The sequence below is a fragment of the Leishmania infantum genome, chromosome 36 (assembly GCF_000002875.2).
Source record: "Leishmania infantum JPCM5 genome chromosome 36".
Classification (NCBI taxonomy): domain Eukaryota; phylum Euglenozoa; class Kinetoplastea; order Trypanosomatida; family Trypanosomatidae; genus Leishmania; species Leishmania infantum.
Window position 1 is genome coordinate 2,013,560 of NC_009420.2, and position 25,922 is coordinate 2,039,481.

Below are 25,922 nucleotides of genomic sequence, written 5' to 3' on the forward strand. Positions count from 1 at the left end.
CCCCACTTCGCAGGACTAAAGAATAAGGGGAGTGGTTGGGGGGGGGACGACACACAAAACGCAACACGAAAATAAAAGCAGCAAAGTCATGTTCACATTCGCCACACGAAGCAGCAACAGATTTAGTGACGCCGGGACAGCTCCTCTGACAAACATGGACACGAGGTTGCCAAGGCCTCACGATTCCACTAGCTTCGCGGGGTCGAGGTGTCGCGACCTGGTGTGCGCGGCGGTATGGCAGAAGCCGACCGCCGCGCTGGCAGACGCATTGCTGCGTGAATCTGATCTCTCAGCAGCGTGAAGCGTCGCACAATGGCGTCCTGATCGGCGAAGTACCTCATGGAGAGCTCGCGCGCCTGTTGATCGAGGTGGCTGTCAAGCTCGCGAAGACTCTCCTCCAGCTTGGAATCCTCCTGCAGTTTGAACTGCACACGGCGGCGCAGCTCCACAACCGTCTCCTCAGCAGCGACCTGCTCCTGAGACAGCTGGTGGTACTGCGTCGTCACGCATTGCCATTCAGCTGTGAGAGCGCGAGCACGCTCCTCTTGCTGGTTCAGTAATGCCTGCAGGCCGTGAACGATTGCTCTTTGCTCCCGTGCCTGACAATCCTCGAACGTCGTGGCTGAGTCGTGACGGTACGGCATGGTCGCGTCCGCAATGGTGAGATCGCCGGTAGCGTCGGAGGACGTCACGTCCACCCGCCCACCGTGGCTGTGGATGGTCTCCACCAAGGCGTCCATGAAGGCGGGCAGGCGGCGAGCCCGATCGCCGTGCTGATCGCTGCTTTCTCGCAATGTTCTTAGACTAGCCAACACACCCTGAAGCCGTTCCGCGAAGGCGCCAGGGCGAAGAGTCGCAAACAAAACGCGCGCACTCCCCGATGTGTCTCGCAGCACATCGGAGACGACGAGATCGATGAACTCCGTCACGGAGGTACACTTGGCATTTACGACGGTGCTCACGAGATGGAGCGTCGCCGTCACAGTGTCGTCGAAGCGCAGCGACGTGACGCCGCTATTGTGAAGCGCACGCGCCGGCGCGTGTGGCGTGGCGGTCCCGTCACAGACAGCAGTAGTGGCATCACCTCCAAAGTGGCCGCGTAGTGCAGCGTACACAGCTTGCAGATCGTCGTGCGTGCTACGCAGTCGCTCGGCGGTGTCGATAATCATCTGAATCGCCTGCCTCGTCTCCGCTTCGCTTGCGAGGAACTCAACGGCGTCAGGTGAAAAGACTTCCACCTCGCCACAGCCGCCGCGGTCTGCGGGTTCGTCTACCAGCTGAGGAAGGAGAGCTGTGCGAAACGCATGCCACAGGGTCGACAGTCTTGTGGTGTTCCTCAGGTTCGCCTCCTCGCGGTCGCGCGCCTCAGCCCTCCAGGCAAGCAGCTGCGCCTTTGCAGCATCGCACTCCTCCGCTCTGCAGGCGAGTGCATCAGCAAGGTACGCAATTCCATCCAAGCAGTCCGCCGGCGTACCTTTGTCGAGTCGCCGCGACTCCGCCTCACCCAGCACGGCCGCTGCTCGGCGGTCCACAGTTGAAATGGTGTCGTGGACGTGTCGCTCTAGCTGGGCCATACGCCGCTGCAGCATGCCATGTGTCTCTTCTAGCGAAGCCAGGGACGGCCTTGCCACGCCGCACTCCTCCGCTACCCCACACAACCTGCCATGGAGACTTTCGGCATCGCTGCGCAGATCTCCGCCGCCAGCTATCAGCTGATTCATGTTGCCTTGCTGACGCTCTACAAGCTGCACGGCAGCGTGCATGGCAAGCGCAACATCTTCCAGTGATTCAAGGTCGCACTCGCGCGAGGCCATCACCGCCGTCACAGCTGCCTTCAGCGGCCCTGAGGACATCATGAGGGCGTTGAGGCGCTGCAGCAGGTTGCCTTCTCGGGCCTCCGCCTCCAGCACCGCAGCCTTGAGTTCAACCATGCGGGACTGCAGGATTGTCATCTCCACACGTAGCTCCGCCGCATCGCTCGTCTGGCGCCCGCCCTCCTCGACTGCCGCCTGTACCGCGTGCACCACGGCTGCCCACTGCTTTTCACTTACAGCCGCGGCAGCTGACGCGGCCGAGGGCACCAATTCGGCGGATAAGCACAATGCCGTCACCATACGGGCGTACGCCTCCGCCGCGGTCTTCGCCGAAGCCTTCAGTGTCTGTATCTCGTCCGCCTCCTGACGCTCATAGCGACGGACCGTCTCCTTCAGCGTTTCGACATTACCCTCAGCAGCGGCGCACTGCCTCTGCAGCTCTGCAAACGCGGCGGCAGCGTCACAAGCGTCCTTCTCCAAGCGGCACCGGGCCGCGGCGTCTGCGGCAGCAGTACGCACGAGCTGCCCTGATGCCTCCGCGAGGCGCGGCAAGCAGGAGGCATCCCGCAGAGAGGCTTCCTCATGGGGGAAAAGAAGGGAGCCAAGAGCCTCAATAGCGTCAAAGACATGCTCAAGGTGTGCCTTCAACTCTGTCGACCTGCTTCGCGCAATATCGAGTTCCGCCTGTACCTCCGCAAGCGCCTGCTCATAAACCGCTTTCGCAGCGTCCAAGTCGCTGCGCAGCACAGCGCACGTCGCCGTCAAGCGCCCGTGCGCTTGAACAACACGAGGGACGAGTACGGCCTCCTGCTCCAAGATATTCAACGTCTCTGGTTTAAAGCGCGTCGGCGCAGAAGCGCATGACGCGTCACCCTCTCTCTCGACGAGCGCTCTACAACAGTCTTCCTGCACGGACACCAAACCAGACGCAGTGATAGCCAATGGCTCTTGCGCTGCGAGGATGGAGCAGTGCTGAGCTGTCTTTTGCGCGCATTGCGCCTCGGTCGTAGCTGCCCGCGCGAGTACCCTTTCCACCAGGAAGCCCAGTTCTCGGAGTTGCGGATCGCACAGCACATGGAGACGACTCGTAGCTTCCTCAGCAACCATTATCGAACGCGCGGCGCGTTCTTCTGCGAGTAGTACCTCGACGCTCAGAGTGCAAACTAGCCCCTGCAGTTTTAGAGCCTCCACCTCTCGCAGCTCCACCCCATCCCGCTGCAATTCAGCCGCCCGATCGCCCAGTGAAAAGGGCGCATCCTCCAACGACGACTTCTGCGCTGATGCGGCGCCAAAAGCGCTGCTTAACTCGCACTCTGGCGCCGTCAGCCTCGCGCACTCCTTCGCGTACGCCATGCATTTCGCCAAAAAGTTAGGGGACTGCGTAGAACGAAAAGTCGAGGTGTCCGAGAAGACAGCCGATGCTTCCTGCAGCAGTGTTCTGAGGGCGTCGAGCTCGTGGTCGCGGTGCTTTTGCTCCTCGGCAGCCAACTGAGACGCCGCACGAAGACTCGCCACCTCCTCCACCACAGCCGCGACGAGAGTTGGTAGGCAACACTCGGTGCTCGACAGACAATCCTGCAAAGACTCGCGCAAGTCCTCAAGGAGTCGAGTGGTATCCGTCGTGTATTTCGAAACATGCTCGGCAGCGGATACAAGAGAGTGCAACATTGATGGCTGTGAAGCCGGCGAAACGCAGGAAGGATGGCCCGCCATCAAACTGTGGTCACCAGGAACGGCAACAGCAACCCCGGCGGAAGACAAGGCACTACAAAGCGTCTGCGTCACCCGCGCGACGGAGCTGTACCACTCTTCGCCTGTGCATAAAGTACCATTCGCAGCAGCGCGGTCACCGCATTCCTCTATTACAGGATACACAGTGTCTGCAAGCTTGTTGGGCGCTGTGCCCCGGCCCACATCCGTCGTGGATACCGCGTCTGCGGCCGTGACAGCGGGGCACTCTTCCGCGGATGATGCCGTTCCATGTCGCGCTGCAGTATCCAACGCCCTCTCTGGTGGTGCTTCAAGGAGCAGCTGGCAGGCCTGGCCCATCGCCCCGAGAAGCGCCTCACGGGTAGCTTCCTCGGCGCAGGGGTCTGACACCGCAGCCCCCAGCAAGTGCTCTGCCTCTGTAAGTTCACGACGCATACTTGACCCGTGCGCGGGGAGATCGGCAAGAGCGGTACCCGGAAGTGGACGGTCCACCCCTGCCACGATGGCACGTAGCAGCCGCAGCTCGATTGCCGACGGAACCATCATCGCCGCCCAATCCTGCACTATCTCGCTGCGGAGACGCGACTCCTTGAACTCAAGAGATTTCGTCTTGTACTCAAGGCTGTAAGAGGAGACGATGCGCATCACGTCCTCGAGAGACCGCACTTGCCCCGCCGCCTCAAGCAGCACACCGGCATCCATGACTTGAGATGAGTCGCGCACCTCGGTGGCGTTGAGACGATCCTGCATGGCGTCCATGCGCGGCTGTACAAGGTACATCTCCTCTCCCAGTCGTTCGCCCATGCCTGTCGGGGCTCTTGCGCCGGACTCAGACGCAGCCCGTTCTCGCAAGCCAAAATCGAGAGTCTCCTCGAGTGCACGAGCGGCGACGAGCTGCATTTGCGTTGTAGACTGCCCGAGGGCTGCACGCGCCGCTTCCATCGTCGCCATCGGCTTCTGATATTCATTTACTTGAGCCTGCATTTTTTCAAGGCTGTGCTCGCCGGTCGTGACGGATGCACGCAAATCTTCCCGATCAAGTGCCATTCGACCTTCCGTCGCCTCAGCCCAATGGTGCTCAGCAGCGCGCCGCTTGCAAGCATCCAGAATGCCCGAAAGACGGCCTTGAAGCTCCTCCTGGGTCTTAGCTGAGGCTGACAGTGAAATGGCTTGCCGCACAGGTGAAAGCACCTCGGCGTTATCAACGTTCTGTGATTCGGAGCCGTTTTGTGCCCTCACGGTGGCACCAACATCCTCAGCGAACTTGCTGAGCACTTCGACGACAGCATCCCACGGCTGCTGCTGCTGCGCTACATCTGCCAGAGGAACTGCTTCCTCCTTTTGCTCGTTTCTGCGCGCGAGCTCCCCAGCCTCGAATACCTCACTTAGTGCGAACAACTGGTCTTGCATCGATCCCCTAGCCTTTGCGTTCCCTTCCTCACCGCATTGACGCACATGTAAGTGATGAAGCTGACACAGCTCCATGTGCTTGATGCGGGCTCGCACGGCCTCTGTCGCTGCAGCCAGCATTTCGAAAGAGGACGAGGCGTCGGCTGTATTCGCCGCGATGCTTGCAAGCGGGGTTAGTACCGCCAAAGTGTGCTCCATGCTTTGGGCGTAATCGTGCAAGATACTACTCGTGAGAGCCGTGATGTCTCTGAGAGCAGACTTCGCCTCATCGCACGTCAGCGACGTCGCCGTAGCCGGAAGAGAGCCCACTCTGCCTGGGGTGGTGACGGAAATAGCGCTACGCAAGGACCCGCAGCAAGCACCCACCGTGCCGGCGAGATCGTTTCGCTGTTGCGTAACAGCAGCCAGTTCATCCTCAACAGAGGCAGAGCGACGAGAATGCAACCGCTCCGAGCATGCCTGCGCCGCGAGTCGGGGCAACTGACTGTATTCCGCGAAGGACGGGTTGTCACAGTGGCTAACAGGGGCGCCGTGCACCCCCGTACCGCCACTAGAGGCGATGAGAATTCGATAAGTCGCCTTTACAATGTTCGCCAGCTCCCCTTGCCAGTGTACGGCTTCAGAAACCGAGGCAGCTAGGCCGCGGCAGGCCACACGCAGACCCCATTCCACTGGCAGAGTGGACTGAGGCTGCGATGGCGACGCATTTTCCACACACGCAGCACGCGGCAGCGCCTTTCGCAAGGCCTCCACGCTCTCATTCACCGCTGTGCCACACTCCTTTACTAACGCTTTCATTGAGGAGAACGATTCACGCAGCGCCAGAGCTTCGGAATCTAAGCACTGTAGCGCTTGGAAGCTATTTCGCAGCGTCTCTGCAAGAAACGGAACCGATGCGTCATCCCGATGATAGCATTCGCCGGTGCCGTCACGCTTTCGCACAAAGTCGCTAAGCTTTATTAACGGAACGCGAACCCTTACATCCTCGTACCAAACAACCTTCTCCTGAGCTTCTCTAGCAAACGCGCGTAAACCGTTAAGCTCCGCCAACAGTTCCCGCACCCGTCTAACCACTTCATCAGCACTACCACCCACCATCCCTCGAATCTCCAGCATCTTCTCAGCCTCCGATGACGCGATCGCCACATCAGGACAAATACCAAAACAACCCACAACACATCTATAACGTGATTCCAACTCCTCAGCTTCCAACGCCCTCAAACACATCTGCCACCCATAAAGAAAACGCTCCGTCACCCAATCACGCAGCTTCGCGTCGCTGTCCGCCTGCAGCTGCTGCTGCTCGGCGCTCGCCGCCTCCAGGCGCTCCTCCATCGCCTGCAGGCGCTCCTCCGCCGCGGCGACCTCGGCGCGCAGTGCACGCTCGCGCTCCGCGGCATCGGCGGCCGCGCGCGCAATCGCCTCCGCGACAGACGGCGACGCCGGCGCGTCCGCACCCAACGCAGCAAGCGCGTCGGCAACGCTGTCGCACAGCTCCTGGCGCGCAGCCGCCGTCTGCGCCAGCCGCTCGTCCGCGGCACGCAGCTTCGCGTCGCGGTCCGCCTGCAGCTGCTGCTGCTCGGCGCTCGCCGCCTCCAGGCGCTCCTCCATCGCCTGCAGGCGCTCCTCCGCCGCGGCGACCTCGGCGCGCAGTGCACGCTCGCGCTCCGCGGCATCGGCGGCCGCGCGCGCAATCGCCTCCGCGACAGACGGCGACGCCGGCGCGTCCGCACCCAACGCAGCAAGCGCGTCGGCAACGCTGTCGCACAGCTCCTGGCGCGCAGCCGCCGTCTGCGCCAGCCGCTCGTCCGCGGCACGCAGCTTCGCGTCGCGGTCCGCCTGCAGCTGCTGCTGCTCGGCGCTCGCCGCCTCCAGGCGCTCCTCCATCGCCTGCAGGCGCTCCTCCGCCGCGGCGACCTCGGCGCGCAGTGCACGCTCGCGCTCCGCGGCATCGGCGGCCGCGCGCGCAATCGCCTCCGCGACAGACGGCGACGCCGGCGCGTCCGCACCCAACGCAGCAAGCGCGTCGGCAACGCTGTCGCACAGCTCCTGGCGCGCAGCCGCCGTCTGCGCCAGCCGCTCGTCCGCGGCACGCAGCTTCGCGTCGCGGTCCGCCTGCAGCTGCTGCTGCTCGGCGCTCGCCGCCTCCAGGCGCTCCTCCATCGCCTGCAGGCGCTCCTCCGCCGCGGCGACCTCGGCGCGCAGTGCACGCTCGCGCTCCGCGGCATCGGCGGCCGCGCGCGCAATCGCCTCCGCGACAGACGGCGACGCCGGCGCGTCCGCACCCAACGCAGCAAGCGCGTCGGCAACGCTGTCGCACAGCTCCTGGCGCGCAGCCGCCGTCTGCGCCAGCCGCTCGTCCGCGGCACGCAGCTTCGCGTCGCGGTCCGCCTGCAGCTGCTGCTGCTCGGCGCTCGCCGCCTCCAGGCGCTCCTCCGCCGCGGCGACCTCGGCGCGCAGTGCACGCTCGCGCTCCGCGGCATCGGCGGCCGCGCGCGCAATCGCCTCCGCGACAGACGGCGACGCCGGCGCGTCCGCACCCAACGCAGCAAGCGGGGAGTTCGCGTGGCTGCTGAATAGCGGGGTGTTGTTATCTTGGAACGTTGCTATGAGCGCGCTGAGGGATCTCTCTTCTTGCTCTTTATGCTGAAGCTGCTGTTCCAGTTGTGCGGACTTTTTCTCAAGGTCTTGAATGTAAGTAGCGATGGGGACGCCTCCGCTACGGATTTTTAGCTTGGAGTAGAGAGCCGCATTGGTGCACAGCGTTTCTATAAAGGGCGGTAGTTGATCGAGCTCCTCCATGGTTGGAGGTGAGGAAAACGAGAGAGCCATGCGTTCTGACGATTGCTGGTGGCCGCTGTCGTGAAAGCTTCCCGCCCCATGAATGAGCAGGTGTTCCTCCAGGATGCCCCACAACTTTCTAAACTGCTCGTGCTCGTTCCTCATAAGTCGGAGGACATCCACGTGAGTGTCATCCGTGTCTGATTTGGTAGCTGTGTAAATGGTGGATGTCTGCTGCAAGAGTGCGTGATAGGCGTGGACAACATTGGTTATCATCTCGAGAACTGAGCCGTCGGACACAGAAGTTGAGGAAAGAGGTACGACAGCTTCAAGCGCCCAATCGTAGAAAGCCTGCAGTCGCTGGGACACGACAGCGGCTTCGAGAACGGTCTCCTTCGGGGTCGTTGTGAGAAGCGTCGTCAGTTTATGGAGTGCTTTGTGACCCTCGGCGAACAACGGCGTCACGGTTTCGGTGCTCTCAAGGGCGCCTGCAGGCCCAGTAGGAGTGTGCGGCTGCGTTGATTGAAGTTTCTGCGCTATGCCGGCCTTCACTGCAGTATTGGTTGCCAGCGAAGAGGCGGGAAGCAGCAGTGCTCCTCGCGGGATGGCAGATTGCAGTGCTGACAGCTTTGCCTGCAGTATGGCGACGTCCTTCTCCCACGCCTCCCCGGCTGCGAGAAAGTTGCACTTGAGGTTGGCAATCTCTTCATCACGCTCCTGTCTTAGCACCTCCAACTCCTTCACCACCTCCTCTAGCTCGCGTTGCCTCTCGCGGGCAGCAGCGCGCTCCTGCTCGAGGGCGTGGATCGCCTCCAAGTGAGCGGCAGAGATTACCAGCTTCTGCACGCCACTAGACGCAGACAAATGACTCGAGCAACAGGCCTCGCTCATGCCGCCGAATGAGCCACTCGCTCCCAAAGATGCCTCGGCGGGCGTCGAATTGTCTAGAGACACCTCGCCGCGCAGTGCTCTGAGAAACAGGTTCCGCAGAGACGCGTATTCGCGGTACTGTGACCGCAGCATGTCATGCGCTACGTCACTATACGAGAAGACCAGCTCTTCGAGCCTGCGAGAGAGCTGCTTTGTGTGGCGGCTTGCGTCGAAGTGCTTCTGCTGCAACGTTTCCACCTCCAATTCTTTTTGGTTGAGTACCCTGCGAAGCTCATTCAGCTCCAGGGGCACGCTTGTTGCCGAAGAGACCGTGGTGGGGATTATGCTTGTGGCCAGAGACTCCTTGAGGGTAGACACATCCGCGGTGGCGCGGGCGAGTTCGTCGATAAGAACGGCAACGGTTGTCTCCACACGCTGCGGAAGGGCCGCCCGCTCCTGCTGTTCTGCTTTTTCGCGGTTCCATTCCTGTGACAGAGGAAGGACGCTTGTGTGCACCTTCTCCCTAAAGCTCCGTACCGCATTTACACAGGCGCTCTCCAGCTTTGCAAGGTCGGCGGCCGCTGCACCGGCGTTGGCCTCCGTCTTGTCTCCTCGTTGTGCCGCGACGCTATCGGCTGGCTCTGCTGGTGTCGGCATCTTCCTCAGACGCTCTACGTAGGCATTGAGTGCGTCAGGCGATATCTTTGTCGTCTTCAGCTCCCTGCCTTCTACTAGTGCTCCCACCTCAGCCGCAAACGCCTGAAACTGCTCCAGCTCCACCTGCAGATTGCTCGCCAGCGAATGCATCTCGTCGGAGCCCGTCTCCATTATTCCCTTTGTTGCCGCACAGGGATGGATGCTGCTCGGGGCGATCGACGGCGAAGAGAGCAGGGACGACGGCCCCGCAGCAGCGCCCCTGGTAGAATGAGCTGGTACCACCTTCATCGAAGGACGCATGTCTTGCTCGATGGCGTGCAGCACGGACTCTACGTGAACGTCCCAGTCGAGCCCGCCACAGCTCGCCGGCGTGTCGAAGACGTCAGCGTTTTCGACCTGCAAGGACGGATTCGACAAGTGAGCAAAGTCGTTAACCAGCGCCACACATCGATTTTTCCACAGGTCGAGCGAGCGACGACCCACGGCGCTGCCGCCGCCGAGGTCTCGTCCTTCGTAGTCGTCGTCGTCACTCGAGGTGGTGTCGTCATGATCTCGCGCACCACCTGCAGGCGCCTGTGCCCTCAGGGTCTTCTTGTCGCGGCCTTCCACAAACCCTTCGTGGACAGGCGGGCACTCATAGAGCTCCGCAAATTTTCGCCAAATTGAAAAGTCCTGATGGTCATCTGTGCAGAGCACGATGCGCTCGCGCTTGCCCAGCGACACGGTGCCAGGGATCGTGTTGTCGCGCAGAAACTCCAATACAAGATAGTAGTATGTCGCTGCGAGCGGGTCCTTGCGGGCGCCGCGTCGCAGGGTGGCGGCGGTGGTGCTCGCTGCCAGCTCGCGCCCTGGCAGCTTAGGGTGATGAGTAAACCACGCGACGCGCTTCATGCTACGGAAGGCGATTTGCTTGATCTGCTTACTCTGCTCACTACGGGAGGAGTAGGCGCAAAAGCGGTCTTTTTCGATGGTGATGAAGTTCTTGAGCCCGCGGCCAGCCCCAACCTTCAACGGACCGGCGCTGTCAGCGCACAACCACATCTCCCCTGTGATGCTGACGGGTGCATCACTCATCTCCTCCATAAACGACATGAGCGATGCACTTAACGAGTTATTCGTTTTACTTCTTCCGTGTGGCACGCAGAGAGCTGGATAGTATAAGCGATAGGCGACAACGAGATGCCCTTCCACGAGGCGATGGGAAGCGGGAGCGGGGTTACGGGAGAGGATGAGGAAGCAAACGGAAGTGGGCACGCGCTTTGAGAAATAGCCGACCAAAACGACGACAAAAAAAGAACACCAGCGGCGCCAGCTCAACAACACAAACTCACCAGAAAATCACACAAGCAGAACACCAGTGCGTGCGACCACAGCGACCAGGCGCTGGCTGATGAGATAAGAAATGAGGAGCCAGCAGACCGCAGCACATGCAGCAGCTGCAGCAGGGTCAAGCAACTTCCCCCGCCAGACACCAAGAGTGAGGTAAGGTGAGGTTGAAGCGACCTGCACGAAGCTACAACTCACTCACAATGCAAGACAAAAAAAATCAAACCGGGCCGAATGCGGTAATGAGAGGTGCTATGAGGAGCACAGCACGGTGTAGGCGTAGGTGCAACACACACTTCGCGGAGGTTTTGTGCCCCCACCCGGCAACGCACCCCCACCCTAGAGAAAAAAGAAAGAGATACACAGAGAAAGCGCAGCCAGAAAAAGGAGAACAGCAACAATAACAGAACTTCACCGCAGTTCAGGAAAGGAGGAAGGGGGGCGAGTGCGCGGCAGTGGCAAGTGCAATTCTGTAGGAGACAGGCAAAAAAAAAAACAGACAATGAAGGGCAAGCCCTCGAGAGAGGGAGACCTCAGCGGGGAAAGGCGGCTATGTACAGAAGAGTTGACAGGCTGCTGAAAGATGCAGTTGACAAGACACAGAGGGGAGGGGGCGGGAACAACAAGCAAGCCCAATAACCGAAAGAAACGAGGTGATAAGCCAATCAAGGAAAAAGGTTCGACGAGAAAGGTCAGTAGGCGAGGAGATCAAAAAGTAATCTAGGCCTCACAAGAAGAAAATGCACGTCAGCACTAGAAGCTTCTTTCGCCAGAGGAGCGCTGCAGGTGCAGAGAGAGTCGGAGCGGCGTGAGTGTGTCTGTATATGTATAGGTATGTGCGTGTGTGTGAAGAGGCGCCCACGGTCGTGGGGCGCGTGAGTTGCACTGGCCCTACGAGCTCAAGGTAGGCAACCATGTAAAACACGAGAGACGGGCAACGGCGATGCTCGCACCCGCTTCCTCTCGCACACCCCCTCCCGACAGCTTTTGATGTGAAGAAATCGGGTCGGCGTCCGGCTGCGTGTGTTGGTATACGTGTATAGCAAGCACGCCGCCACTGGCGCGCACTTGCTTGTCGTGCCCACAATAAAACGTCTTTTGTGGCGGGTTGCGCGTCTAATGATATGCGCTCGCTGTTGTGCGTGTGTCAAGGGGAGGGGTGGATGTCTATTGCGAAGGCCTGTTGTGGTGAGGGTGGCAGCGCTGACGTCGCCGAGTAACGTCTACAACCGACGCTTCTCTCTTCTTTGATTTCCTACGAGGAGGTAGAGGCTTTGATGTAGCGGAGTACGTCTGTGGGAAGGAAGGCAGGTCCCTCATCACTATCGAATATGCGAGGATCCCCGGCAAGAGAGCGAGATGGATAGCGCAAGGAAGAGGCGAACAGAGGCAAGGGGTCACCGATGCGCAGGCCCTCGACCGATCCGTCATACCCCCATACCACACCATAGAAGGCACACGGAAGCGAAGGCAGAGTAAACAAACAAGAGTGAAACGAAAGAAAAGCGTGCCAAGAAGTGCAAGCGAGAGAGATACGGAGGGACAAAGGATTAGACGTGGAGGTGCGTCATGTACGAGAAAAAGCACGGGTGTGCCACATGCCTAAAAGCCGTGATATGTGCCTAGACCGAGGCCAAGGGAAAAGGCTCGATTGGCGCAACAGAAGTTTATCTCTCCCTCTCACCGCAGCGTGTAGGGCCATCACATGACTGCGGAAGGTCAATCCTTCCATCCAAACGTTTTGACGACCTAGAAAGGTGAACCCCTCCCCTCCATCGAGGGTACGCTGGAACGGTCGCGGATATCACCTCACTACGCCACCCCACCCTGTCGCCGTCGCCTGTCAAGCCAAAGAAGATCGACGGGGTGAGCGCATACAGTTCATGCAAACAGAATCCTGGCGTGTTCCCTGATGTGCAGAGCAAAGAGAAGGGGTGGGTGTTGCACCAATGACTACTTTCAACGATGGAGTGCAGGCTATACCCGGAATGAGTTTGGCTGCTTCCTTGGCTGGCTCTACCGACTGTCGTCACTTCATTTCACAGAGGCAGTGAAGGCACGCTGTAGGGTGGCGTTCGCCCGCGGTGCGCGCTGTGGGTGCTTGCTCGCGGGGTCCGCTCGTTTTTTTCTGGGGGGGGGGGTATGCCTGTGTGTGTGTGTGTGTGTGTGTTTCTCGAATACCACTTTGTTGGGTTTAGTCGGTTGCTACTAAAGAGCAGGTGGGGGAGGAGAGTGAATCGCGCAGCGTGTCTCCTGGTACGCGGATGTGCGGGTGTACTTCTGTGAACTCTTTTCCCTTTCCTTTAGTCTGTTTCCGCTCTTGTTCCACAAAGGCGAAAGAGAAGGGAGCTGGTGGACCTAAAAGACGTTGACGACTTTCGGTCCGCAAGCGCCGCCACCCTCCCCCCTCGAGCGTCTGAGCAGCGATGAGCAAACAAAAAAAAAGAAGAGCAGAGGTCGGAGAGCCGCCATCAAGACAGTCGATGGCTCAACATGGGCAGCAACAGCAAGGCCACAGACGCACAGAGAGAGATGCGAGCAGGTTCGACACGCGGCCCTCTCGTCCTATCCCCTCCTCCGCAAGCGCGCCACTGCGGTATCAATGTGAGAGCTGCTGCACTGAACCACCTACAGCTGGCACACAAATAGAGGGAGGGAAAGAATAAGCACAAACTTGTCGCCTACGCCTCTACGACTGAGTGAGGCTCCGTGACCGTCTGTGGCGATGGCGGCAGCTCTGAAACGACAGCAAGCACGGCATCTGTCTTTTCACCCGCCTGTGCTGGAGCTGGAGGAGGAGCGGGCGGTGGCGCCGACTGCATCGTGACCTTCACCGTGAATTTGGGCGGCGATGCTTTCACTGTGCCAGCACCGCTGCCGGCCTTCTGCGCCGCTGAAGCGCCGCACGGAGCCGCGGCATCGCTGTCAGACGCGGAGCTCGACTTGCCGCTCACATCACCCACGTCGCTGGAGCCGCTGTAGCTGGACTCGTAGGAGCCGGACGGCGAGGCTGCGCCGTCGCTGTCGTCGCTCTCTTCCCCTTCCGTGTCACTGCTGTTATTGCTGCCGCTCTCTTCCTCACCGGAGGTGGACTCAAACATGGTTACCGCGGCGGCAGTCGCGTTCATCTCTTCGATGGAGCGGCGTAGTGCCCCATCTGTCGCCTCCGTCGCCCAAGTCGGCAGCGGGTCGTAGATGCGCACGGCCGACCCTAGCAGCCGGGAGAAGGTACCAATCTCCAGGCCGGCTCGATCGGCGTATGGGTCGTTGACGTCTGGCAGCGGCTTTTCACGCATCAGCGCGGTCTGCACACCTGCGAATGTGTCGCTCTGCCGATCAAACGTCGCTTCAATGAGGCGCTCCTCGTCACGAATTCTGTAGTCATCGTCGTACTTGGCTAGCTCTGCGACGTAGTGGTACACCCGTTTGAAGCGCTCCGAGAGTTCGCTGCTGCCCTGCAAGTGCACCCACACTTTGCAGCCCAACGTGAGAACCTGTCGCTTCACCTCCGAAGTGAGGCCACCGAAGCGCTTCGCAAACACGCGGAAGCAGTCCGGCGCCGCAGCGGCCATGGAGGGGTGCTTGGATATGTTCTCGCCGGTCAACCAGAGAATTGTCGCCACCGCCGACGGCTCCGTGATTCGCTGCTCCATAATGTCAAGTGTCAGCTGGCAGGCAAGCCGAGAGATGCGCACGGGGTCGGTGCCTTGCAGTACGAGCACCCGCAGCACCGCTACAGCCTCCGCGACGACAGCGGGTGAGCTGGTCCGACTTGAGAGCAGCGGGGTCACGAGGCGGATGGTGTGTGCTGCGAAGGGTGGGTATTGCTGCACAGCCTGCGCCAGCCCTTGAATCGCCTCGACAACGGCGGCGTCGTTGTACTGCCGCAGGTAGGACCGGAACTCCCGAGACACCTCCGTCCAGGTGGCCGGCGTTACCAGGCGGGAGAGGATGCGTAGCTTAACGTGCCGCACATCGGCCGCGTCCAGGGGGAGCAAAAAGAAGCTCTTCAGGTACGGAAGGAATTCATCGCGTTGCAGCAACACCAGGGCGTAGACGACATGCAGCACGGCAATATGGCCCTCGGTGCACGTATTCAGCAGTCGCATCGCCGGCTTCACGCACGCCTCCTGAAAGCGTCGTGTGCCGCAGTGGCATAAGAGCGCGATGGTCGCGACTACCGTGGCGCTGTTCATGCTCCACAGCAGCGGCCGAGTCGAGTTGAGAAGCAGCAGCAGATCTGGGTCCATCTGTGCATCAGCGGCGGCGTCGCTCTTGTTGGCGTCGCGCCCCCGTGACGGTGTCATGTTGAAGGAGGAGCGAGACGAGGACGTTGCATCGTCGTCGTCACTGTCCGTCCCTTCCCCGCTGGAACTCGAGGAGCCACGGCTGCATCGGGCAGCCTTGGCCGCAAACGGCCCACTGGGATCCACGAAGTGCCGGCGAGCGTAGCGCAGCAACAGGCGCAGCAGCACCACCTGACCCCACTCCTCACAATCCTTGAGAATCCTGCACAGGCGGCGGTACACGCCGTGCACCAGGTCCCACTCATCCGGGCAGATCCGCGTGTACGCCAGCGCGGCTGCGCCGACCACGTCAGGGTTGCGATCAGACAGAAACGTTCGCAGTAGCTGGCGCACGGTGTCACGGTCCAGGTCTTGGCGAGCTACCGTGTGCATCTGCACAAGCGCGAGGGCGGCCGTCTTGCGCACCAGCGGTGCCATGTCATCGGCGCACTTCCTCACGGCAACCATCACCACCGGCTGAATGGCAAGAATGCGGAGCGATGCGAGCATGCGGAGGGCGAGGGCGCGGACATGCATGCTGGGGTCAAGCAGGTCCTTCTGAAAGGCAGAGATAGACAGAAGTGTCTCGTTGGGGCAGTCTTCAGCATAATAGACGATGAAGACGTAGATGAGCTTGCGCAGCTCGATCGAGGGAACGTGGATATTCTTGACTACGTCAGGATAGAAGTGGCGCATGTCACTTCCCTTGCACATCTGCGCGATGATGCGCTTCATGCCATCGCGCTTGTCATGGAGCGACTCCGAACTCAGGCTGCGTCGAAGATCATCGACTCTAGGTGCAACCGAGAAGAACTGTGCATCCCCGGCGACAAGCGAGCGGGCTTTGTTGAAGACGGAGGTCGTGTTGCTCGCATATTCCCACGCCCGCTCCGTGACAAAAGTGGCCTGCTCAATAAGCGCCGCGCCGTTCATTGGATCGAAAAACCCGCGCCTAACAGAGAGGGAGGATGAGCGCTACAAGACGAAGTTGGCGAAAAAGAGCCGCCGAACCGATTAGCTGCCTCGTCGGAAGCGTAAGGATGAGGGAATCACGAATTGGATGCACTCGCACGCACCCAGCTACACAAAGGAACGAGAGAGAGAGTTATTCGGTGGAAGAGGGGGAGTATACAAGCGAGCGGAGAGGCGGGCAGACGAACACCGGAGGCGACGCGCAAGGTCAGAGACGAAACTTCGAAGAAACGGGCACGACAGTGGGGAAATAAAAACAAAGTGGGCACACGTAAAGACACTTTTTCTTCTCCCTGGCAGCACGGATAGATGATGTGGGTGGGTGTCTGGCTGTTTGCCTGAGTGTGTGTGTGTGTGTGTATGTGTGTGGCAACGGATGCAGAGGCTTTGAGGAGCTCCCACCAGCACCGCCACCAGTAGCAAAGGGCCACTAACTAAAAGAAAGAGGAAGAAAAACGGGCCCGCCCACAAAGCCCACAATTGGACAACCGTGCGTCAACCTTGCACTGATGCAGACTCTGCCGCCGACACCAACGCCGCTCAGGGCTGCTTGCTCGCCCTCCTGTATTGGTTTTGGGTCCTTGCTTTTGTTTTTTTTTTCCTGGGCCGCGTTCAGGCAGTGCCCACCACCACACATAAAAAAGCGAAGATGATGGAGAGGTGGCAGGGAAGTAAGAAGCAGGTGCGTCGTGAAGAGAAGGAAGACGAGGAGGAGCGTAGTAGCAGTTGATGGGTTGAGTGTCACCGTCTCTCTGTGTTTTACGGGGGAGGGGTGTAGGAGGAAGAAGGGGACGCGTCTTGCTACATCGCGTGCACACGCCGCGCATTCATGCCGCACAAATCGCACCCCTCCTCCCTCCTCCCTGGAGAAACGTGCTCGCACGCTGAGCAACTCGCTGAGCGTGGCACCACAATGGTGCGAAGCGAAAGCTTGGTAGTGGAGATTTTCCGCCATTTTCGTCGGTTTCTTGTGCTCCTTTTCTGCACGTCTCGCCTTCGTGTCGCGCACCAGACGCAACGGACGGCCGTCGACGGTCTAGATAGCCGTCGTCGTTTGTGGTGCTTGCGCCTTGCACAGAAGGTGAAACTATCATGCGAACGAGAAACAGAGTGCGCAGAAGCGCCTGCCCTCCCACCACCACTGCCCTGGTCACCTGAACGCACACGCGTTCGTGCTCGCGTAGCTTGACGCTGCGCTGCTCCCTCCTCTCCCCCATTTACAGCCACGAATCAGAACAATTGGCAGCAGAAAAATCAGCACACATCAACCCGCCCCGTCGACCGCACTGCTCACAGTGAATCCACGTCAATGATACACGGATCTGCGTTGCCACAAGCAACGGCGGCACCGTCTTCAGTGCGAGAATCGGCTACCGTTGGCCCGGCCCTCGCGCTCGTGCTAGCGCTGAAGGAAGAAAGCGGTGCGCAGCTGTCAGCAGCTCTCTTGTGTCCGGCTACTCTGCCCTCCGCCTCGCGCACGCCTTTGTCATCGGCAGCCACCTCTCTCTGCACAGGCGGCGTGGCGACGGAGACCACAGCCTTCTTGGCGGCCGCGGCGGCAAAGAAGGTGTGCAGCCCGACGGGTGGTCGATACATGCACTTGTGGTCCTCGATCACCTTGCCGGAACGCTGGAGTAGCTCGCTCTCGGTGCCGAGTGCAGCCAAGTCCAGGAGCAGGCCCACGCCAATGTGATCGCTGAACTGCGGTGGAGTGACAAAAAGACCGGTAGAGGGCAAGCCGGCAAAGCACAGCTCTCGCGCTTGCTCACTCAGCGCCGGCATCCCGGTGCCATCGAAGGGCGCCGGCGGGTAGGCGCCGTTGGCCATCGCACGCATCACGCCATCCCGGTAGCGCGCACCATGCAGTTCGCTGAAAAAGTCCTCTCGATCCACCGATGGCTCCGGCGCAGTAGACGCAGATGAGCTCCGCTCCGGCACTCCGACAAGGACATTGTTGGCTGTCTCTGCGCGGCACACCACCGCAGGGAGCAGTGCGGAGTCAACGAGGATGTAGTCGAGTCGCGTGCCCTCGTTTTCGAGACGGCGGTTGCGTGACTGATCCCAGCACGTGTACGGGCACGGGCAGTAGGGCCGCAGCCTTGGGCGCTCCACCTCGCGCAGCAGCATCACATCAATCAGTGGTGAGTCCGCCGGAGCGGTAGAGTACGCATCAATCATCTCTCTCGTGAGCAGAAAAGTGTCCCACATGCGTACTTGCGAAATCCCTGCTTGACGAGCCGCCACATCTGTGGGCGAGGTCCATGGCAAGCGCTGGGGCATTGCTGAGGAAGACACCGGCAGGCGGAGCTGGAGAAGCCGGCCCATGAACTCCGCCGACGCATCCGAGTGCGGGGCTAGTCCGCAGAACTGCACCACCGCGTACAGTTCACTGTTGTGGAGACACGGGGAACTTTTCACGAAATCGGAGGTGTACGCGCAGCGAAAGCCGACGTCGTAAAGGGCCCGCAGCGACACTGGCGGTGATTCGTAATCGTGCACTCCCTTGCCAGTTCCGCCTGAGCCTCGCGGCGGGAGAAGTGTGCAGAGCCGCTGCAGCGCTTCTCGATCGATCGTGTTGTCACTCGAGTTGACCTCCGTATCAACGGAAACAACGCCAGTGCCAGAAGACGACCCAGCCGTGGCAGCGCTGCTGTCCATGGACGCAGCTATCTCTTGCGCCTGTGCACACAAATGACTGGCGATCATGTTTGCCACTCGCTTCACGGCCGCTTTCGAAAGATGGGGGAGCGCGGCAGTCCACGCCGTGTCTCCCTTGACCTCGGCAAACGTCTGCAACTGCAGGAGAGTGCCCAGGTGGATGCGCCGCAGAGACCAGGCGGCGTCGTGCGCGCAATACGTCATGTTCAGATCGCCAACAAGGATGACCGGCTTCCCTGTGTCCTTGCGCAGCTGTTCCATCTTCTTCTCCAAGGCGTACAGGAAACGGAGCTTGAAGGTGTGCCGGGCCCCGCCGCGAGCGTTTGGCACGTACACGTTCACGAGCACAAAGGCGCTGTGGTACGTCACCACAGCGCGGCCCTCTTCGTTGAACGCATCCTCTGAAAAGGGTTGACTGTCACATCGCCACGTGAGGCCCTTCCGCGCAAACGTCACGACACCGTTGAAGCCGCGGTGCTGCTTGCCGCTAAGGGACCAGAACGACTCCCAGCCGTCAATGCCGTCGTTGCAACCACCGCCACTGCTGACGGTGGATGCATCACCCTCGACCGACCCAGCCAACCGTCGCCGTTTCTCTTGAGCCGCCAGCCGCTCTAGGGGGGCGACAACGGGTCGGCGGCTCACGGGCGGATCGCTAGCCCCCATGTCCACGGGAGACGCGCTCAGCTTGGCAAGCGTGCCTTTGCACTCCTGAAGACAAATTATGTCTGCCTCGGTGCATGCGAAGAAGTCATGGATGCTGCCAAAGCTCTCTCGAATCGCCTGCGAGGTGGACGACCACCCCGCCACGTTCCAGCTGATAAGGAACATCCCATTTCACGCGTCGTTCGCGCGCGCCCCTGTGTTGTGCGCGTGGCGGTTCCGGGGTATCTTCGCCGTTTTGCAACGGTGTTCTCTCCTTCCTTTCCCAAACGAAGGCGCTCTGCACTCACCAATGCATCAATGAAGGCGTTCTGCACGTTTCGCTACGCGTGCACGTGCGAGTCCATCAGCACTGATGAACGAAGAGGAGGAGTGCGTGTGCGCGCGCAGGTGTTGCTGGCCTCCGCGCCGACTGCGCTTCCAGCCGAGACCAACGGAAACGATAGTGTGTTGACGGACGCCTGCGAGCCTGTCCTGCTCAGAGAAGGTAAGAGAAAAGGGGGTAGGGGCGCAGCACAGATGAGGAGAAACACTGACGAAGGAAACAAGAAAACAAGCCCGCAAACCGGTCCATCGGAAGTCGTATACCGCGCTAGGCAATGAGGCAGTTCGAGGTAGGGCATACGCGACTGCCATTCCAGTGGCGTTAAGCGCAAGTGCGTCAACGCGATATGCACACATGCCCTTCCCCACCACCACCAACACCACCACCGCAAAAGATCGAGCTGGGAAAAGGGCGGAGAATAGCAGGCCACCACCTCAAGTCGCCTTCAAACGCGCGTATGCTTCATCTTTTCTCTCAAGCAACTACGCAGCCCCCCCCCCTCTCCCTCGCTCACTTGGCGTGCCTTGCAAGAACAGAAAAGAGAACGGAGTGCAGCGAAGCTCCGCTCCAGCTGCAACTCCGCGCCAAAATGAAAAGGTCATGGCGGTCGGCAACACGCGGTCGCGGCTCTACTTCGTTCTTTGGTTTTGGCTCACAGTCGCCGCCTCAGCTCATCCTTAAAGCGATCCAGCAATGTACCGACCTTCGGTTTTCCGCCAGCCGAGGCGGCACCGCTCAAAGCGAGCCGGCTGGCGTTGTTGTTTTCCATAAAGACTTGGTAGTTCTTCTGCAGGCGCAGCCAGCGTGACCGCAGTGACGGGCTGCATGCAGACAAGATACCGTCGCTGGACAGTTGCTGGATGCCGGGCAGGAGGTGCCGATAGACGAGTGTCGGAGTCACTACAGCGCACTTCACGATGCTGTTCAGCAGCGCGTGAAGCACGAGCATCGTATCCTCCCAGTCATGCTCACCCAGGTCGCGCTGCTCACTGCCGGCACGCCCCTGTGGGGCGATTCGTGCACCCGCTGCCGTCGATACCAGGGACGACGACGGCGTCGCTGCCGCCGGCGCGGCACTAAAGCTCTCCTGGGATACCCGCTCCACGCACTGCTCGGCGAGACAGTCCATGAGTAGGGAGAGCTGCGGGTAGAGAAGCGCCTCGCGCGGCTCGGCCGGCATGCGCTGCATCAGCTGATAGAACTGCTGTAGCAGACAGCGAGTGAAACGCGAGGTACATCCGGTAGCGTCCGCCACACGCAGCACGGGTCGAATGGCCTTCTCTTGCGCTCGCGGCTCGGTCAGGGCAACTGAAACGGACAGGACTCCAGACAAGGCGGCCTCTTGCACAGCTGGCTGCGGGTCCTCGAGAAGGGGCAACAGAGGCTCAACCAGCAACGCTACTTTGAGGCGCTCGCTTGCAAGCACAGCGCAGGTGTCGTGGGCCAGCACCACAGCCGTCAATCGCTGCCGCACCTCTGGCGAGGCCACAAGGAACTTCACCAGTCCTGAAATGCCAGACGCCACCTCGTGGCTCTCCATCGCCAAGGGAGTCAAGGCTGCCACGCACCGGATGCACGCCATGAGAGGCGCAGAGCGGGGGCAGCGGACGTCCTCGCTTTCGAGCGAGATGCTCCAAGCGACAAAGCGGAGACTCTCCCCCCGGATGCGCTCGGGGGTGAGCGACTCGGAAGGCGGCGCCGTGGAAGGGGTGAAAGCGTCCATGTCGGTGGTCTGCCTCTGCCGCCCCGGCGCTTTAGCGTCGTCGGCCGCGCTGGCATCTGTTCCACCTTGCGGCAGCGTCACGGCGTCGCCGCAGAGGAAGAGGAAGAAGGAAAACACAAAGAGCAGCTGCCCCCTCTCCAGATCCTGCTGAGTCAGCGAGGCACCCACCGGGCTTTGCGGCGGGAGAGGCTGTAGCGGTGGTGGTGTCGGCCGCGCTGCTGTCATTTCGGAAGTGTCCTCGCTTACGGCGGCAGCCTCAACGTCATGCCGAGAGCCAGAAGCGAGCGGCCCTTTCAAATAGTGCGCCACTTCCTGCCACACCTGCGAACCAAGTAGCGGTACCAACGATGCGAGTGTAGCACACAGCGCGCACAGCGGGCCGCACAAGCGGGTACTTGCATCGCTGCCGCTCGGCGCACCACCTTCCCCATCTGTGGTCAGTGACGCGAGATGGACCTTGGATAGGAGGTTAGAGAGCAGATTGTACGCGATGGGAAGCACAACACGCACATAGGCGGACGACAGTGAAGACGAGGTTTTCGAGCCATCACTGGCCTCGCAGCGATCACGGCGGCCCTCGGCCTCACGACTGTGCAGCAACTCTGCGGCGACGCAGCGAAGGGCCGCGTGAAGAAGCTGGATGAGTGTCATGACGTTGCTGAGAGACAGTGCCGCCGCCGCAGACGCGCTGGATTCGTCCGTGGGGCCCTTCTGCCTTTCCCCGATGGGGGCCGCGTTGGCAGTACCTAAAGCAGCAGCGCTGCTGCTGCCTTTGTCTGGTCCCTTTCGCAGCAGCCACTGCGCTGCCTCCATCTCCATCACAGTCAGCAGCAGAGGCACGAATTGCGTTAGCAGCACGCCGTCCCGGAGAAAAACCGGATAAAGCACCTCGCACAACTGCGTCTGCGCCGCCTGGCGCACCGTTCGGCTGTTGCTGTCAGTCGCCAAGTGCACCAGAAGCTCCATGAAAAACGTCTGCTGCGTTGGTGACATGGACGCGGTGCAGGCATCAGGCAAGCCCTCCACAGATGTATGCGGTGTGGATGAATGCACGGTGGTTGTCTCCGACGATAGTCCGCCCCCAAGGCTTGATCTCAGCATGGCGCCTGCCGACGCAGACGAGTTCATGGTGGCCGTGGTGCCGGTGGTCGTGGCGTCACCCCAAAGCAAGGAGAGACAGCGTGGCAACTCGCGGCGTACCGCGGACGTGTCATCCTCGCACAATGGCCGCAGCAATCCCTGGCACAGCGAGTAACGCACCTGCGGAGAGTGTCGCAACAGCGGCGCCACAGCAGCGGCGCAGTCGAGGGCCAGCAACCGTCGCTCAAACGCCTGTGCGTTGACGAGGGTGTACAGCTCTGGAATCAGCTCCTGCTCCAGCGTTCGCGATGGTGCCTCCTGAGCCACGCGCAGCCACTCCTGCACGATGGTCATTCGATGCTCCATCATCGGCCGCTTGTAGAGAGTTAGCATCATGTGCCGCGCCGCAGCGCGCACAGTACCGGATGAGCCCAGCACCGCCACAGTACGAAGCAGCGGAAGAAGAATATCCTTGCGCATCGGATCCAACGAGCTGGCCAAAGTCTGCAGGCGCTCCGCAATGATCCCTACAGTCTGCTTCAACTGCGCGTCCAGCTCGCGCTCGCGGGTGCGAAGCTGCGCGTTGGATTTCTCGGCCGCCTGAGCCCGCCTCTCTAGGCTGCTGCGGTTCTCCTCGCTACGCTGCGCGGCCCGCTGCACATAAAGAGAGCAAATCTGAGGGTCCCAACGTTCTAGCAGGGTGAGCACGTTGTCGTCGCGCGCTAAGTCCCTGTATGCGGACAGGGCCTCCACGACACTGTCGCGCAGCGCCGCCTGAAGCTCAGCGGATGTCGGAATCGCTCCATTTGTCGTCACCTCTTCGGCACCGTCGCGCATAAGGCGCTGCCTGGCAGGGGAGTCATTATTCGTCAGCGCCTGCGATGAGGTTTCCGCCACCAGCGCGGCGTGGGCGCGGGCGAACCCGCGGCGGATTAGCCACTCCAGCACCTCCTGCTCCGGCAACTCACGTTTCTCCGCCAGCGCTGCGGAAGAGCTGGTGGGGTCCATTGCGTTGCACAGCAGCGCCACCGCATACGAGCAAGAGGAGAGAGGAAAACGGCGGTGGAGGGGGAAGCCCAGTAAGCAGACGTGCTGTCTTCTACCGCGTGTTGTTTTTGTCTGCGTTTAGACGCGAGAACATAACAAAGAAAGCAACACGAGAAAAGCGAGGCGCAAATGAATCAGCAGCGAGAGAAGGTAAGCGGGCTTGTGTGGAGTGTCTTGTGTGTGTTTGTTTGTGTGTGTGTGTGTGTGTGCCGAGGCGCCGCTGGCCCTAGTGAGGCATCTCTCGTTGAAGTTCAACAGGTTATTCGCTACACATGCACAACATGCATTGGAGCAGGCAACACACGAAATGAATACATAAAGAGACGATCACGAGATGCGCGAATCGCGCACACGCAATACAATCGAAAGAAAAACGAAGAGGCGCCCGCCAATGAGAAAAGGGCGGCAAAAGCAAGGAAAAGAGAGACATGCAAACAGAAGGAGGGAGGGCGAGGTCAAGGGGGGCTAGCACGGTCACGGAAAAGACAAACCGCGAACGAAAAGTATGATGTCATGGGTCACGGAACCTCGCCTAAGATAGGCATATGCCCACGCACCACCAGCTGCCGCCGGCGAGTAGGCGGGTGCGGTATTATTCCGCAGAATTGTGGTTGTTCTGTTTCCACGGTGAATAATGCTTCCGTTCCTTCAACAGCGTGAGAGAGCCGAGAGTAGAGAGAAAACAGGAAAGCTGTAGAGAAGAGAGTCGGCTTCGTCAACAGCAGCACCCAGATACCCCGTGAATTCGATCAGGTGGTTGTGTGCGGCCGCGTCGCTTACATCAAGACTCATTACGCACGGCAGTACAAAAGGAGCTGTACAAATGGATCTGCTCGATAGGCCCGAGAGTGCTGGATCACCTGCCCCTCCGCATTGCCGGTCGCACTTGTTGGAGGCGCGAACGGGAGGTTTTGCATGGGTGGAACTGATTCTAATACACAACAACGGGAAGAAGGCGCAGCTGAGAATTCTAGTGAACGCATGAAGAAAAACGCCCAGAACAACTGGGCAAAGAGGATTGCGAGCCCCATCCAAATCGAGCAACCAAGCACATGCGCCCGAGACCGGTGCCTTCCACCAGCGCTGGCCGTCTTGGCAAAATACAAAGCCGAGCCAAAACAACAAAAAAGGAAAGCACACATGAAAACCCTTGAAGAGAGCGAGAAGGAAAAATCGTGCAGACGGCATCCGAGGTGCACTGATTGGCTGTGGAAAAAGAAGGGGAGGAGCTGTGGAAGCAGAGGAGATCGCAAGAGGAAGGCGCCGTTTGGCCGACGTATGTGTTCACTGTCCAAGTCGGCCCTTCACTGGAATACATTGCACAAAAAAGCCGTCAGCGTAAGTAAAACTTGCATAAACATCAAGAGGCAGCAAAGGCCGAGGCAAAGAAATCGAGCAGCACCGTGCAGCATGATAAGTCAGAAGAAGCTGATTTGGGGGAAGGGGGGAGCAGCATGAGCTGGAGATGAAACATGCATGCTGGGCCAGTGGTAAAAGTGGCTCGCTGTGTCGGTGCGCTGTGCGGGTGCACACACACGTGTCAAGAAGTCAAACCCTCCCCCCTCGTCATCTTGTCGGCAGATGCCGCTAGCTCAGCTGCTGTGCGCCGCGGTGGCGGCGGCTGACGAGCTACAACGTACTTCTCGTACAGAGCAATGTGCTTATTACGTTCTCGCTCCATCCCCTCGCGGTAGAGCCGGTCCATCGCGGCCAACTGCTTCTTGGCCGTCAGTTTTATAGTGTTGCGCTCGTAGTGTGAGGTCGATTGCTTGTAAAGCTCGTCGAAGTTTCTCTTTTTGGTAGCCAGCGTCTCGTCGTAGAGGTGGCGCACAAGAGCCTCCTCCTGGAGAGGGGTAATCTTGGTCACGGTGATGGTGGCGTCCTTCTTGATCGCAGCGTCCATCTGCCGCGCCACCTCCTCACGCTCACGCTGCCGCCGCTCCAGAGACTCGTCGTACAGGTGATGAATACGCTTGTCGAGAGCCTCCTTGGTGATGATGCTGCGCGGTGCAAGAGGCTTCAGCTCGACCGTGAGCCGATTACTACGGCTGAGACGATCTACGCTGCGCTGCAGCTCTTCTTCCGTCATGACCTTGGTAGGTGCGTAGGAGTCCCTCTCCGTGTACATGACGCTGCAGTAGTTCTTCCCTTTTTTCTGTTGGGGACGAAGAGGCGAGTCGCAAGAGGGAGGCAGCAATAAGCACGCGTGAAGGGCAAAGAGAGCCTCTCGGCGAGGTCGACGTGGCGAATGCGGAGCGAACACAACGCTGGAGTGCGCGCGACCTTGTGGTGCCCGTAGTGATGGACCCACGCAACGTGAGAATCGATGAAGGAAGTAAAGAAAGTCGACAGCGTGTGTTTGTTTTTGAAGCAACCACTTGTGCAGCTAAGACAGGCAAAAAAAAAGGCCATGATGAGGCACGCGCAACCGGGACAAGAGGGGAGGCACCACGGTGGCGAACACGAGACGAGAGCCAACGAGAAGGAGGGGCGTCTGAGCAGTTCAAAACGTCTGGAGAAGAGACGATGGAGCTGATGCCTGGGCAGAAGGTCACCTCTGCCGGAAAAAAAGTAGTGGGCCCCGGGGAGAAGGTACATGT

General features: G+C 60.2%; 5 protein-coding genes across 5 annotated transcripts; all 5 read right to left on the reverse strand.

The window, feature by feature from the left end:
* Window positions 1-188: 188 nt before the first annotated feature.
* Window positions 189-10,334, reverse strand: LINJ_36_5480 (conserved hypothetical protein; the record flags this gene model as incomplete). Its single annotated transcript, XM_001469878.1, has 1 exon — window positions 189-10,334. One exon carries the CDS (start codon window positions 10,332-10,334, stop codon window positions 189-191), a length of 10,146 nt encoding a protein of 3,381 aa, XP_001469915.1.
* A 2,915-nt stretch (window positions 10,335-13,249) lies between these two features.
* On the reverse strand, window positions 13,250-15,787 carry LINJ_36_5490 (putative adaptin; the record flags this gene model as incomplete). The annotated part of the gene is made up of 1 exon (XM_001469879.1): window positions 13,250-15,787. The coding sequence occupies one exon, from the start codon at window positions 15,785-15,787 to the stop codon at window positions 13,250-13,252; it is 2,538 nt and encodes an 845-aa protein (XP_001469916.1).
* Window positions 15,788-17,116: 1,329 nt separating this feature from the next.
* LINJ_36_5500 (endonuclease/exonuclease protein-like protein) lies at window positions 17,117-19,315 on the reverse strand (the record flags this gene model as incomplete). Its single annotated transcript, XM_001469880.1, has 1 exon — window positions 17,117-19,315. The coding sequence occupies one exon, from the start codon at window positions 19,313-19,315 to the stop codon at window positions 17,117-17,119; it is 2,199 nt and encodes a 732-aa protein (XP_001469917.1).
* Window positions 19,316-20,124: 809 nt separating this feature from the next.
* LINJ_36_5510 (conserved hypothetical protein) lies at window positions 20,125-23,283 on the reverse strand (the record flags this gene model as incomplete). Its single annotated transcript, XM_001469881.1, has 1 exon — window positions 20,125-23,283. The coding sequence occupies one exon, from the start codon at window positions 23,281-23,283 to the stop codon at window positions 20,125-20,127; it is 3,159 nt and encodes a 1,052-aa protein (XP_001469918.1).
* A 1,579-nt stretch (window positions 23,284-24,862) lies between these two features.
* Window positions 24,863-25,450, reverse strand: LINJ_36_5520 (conserved hypothetical protein; the record flags this gene model as incomplete). Its single annotated transcript, XM_001469882.1, has 1 exon — window positions 24,863-25,450. The coding sequence occupies one exon, from the start codon at window positions 25,448-25,450 to the stop codon at window positions 24,863-24,865; it is 588 nt and encodes a 195-aa protein (XP_001469919.1).
* Window positions 25,451-25,922: the final 472 nt, after the last annotated feature.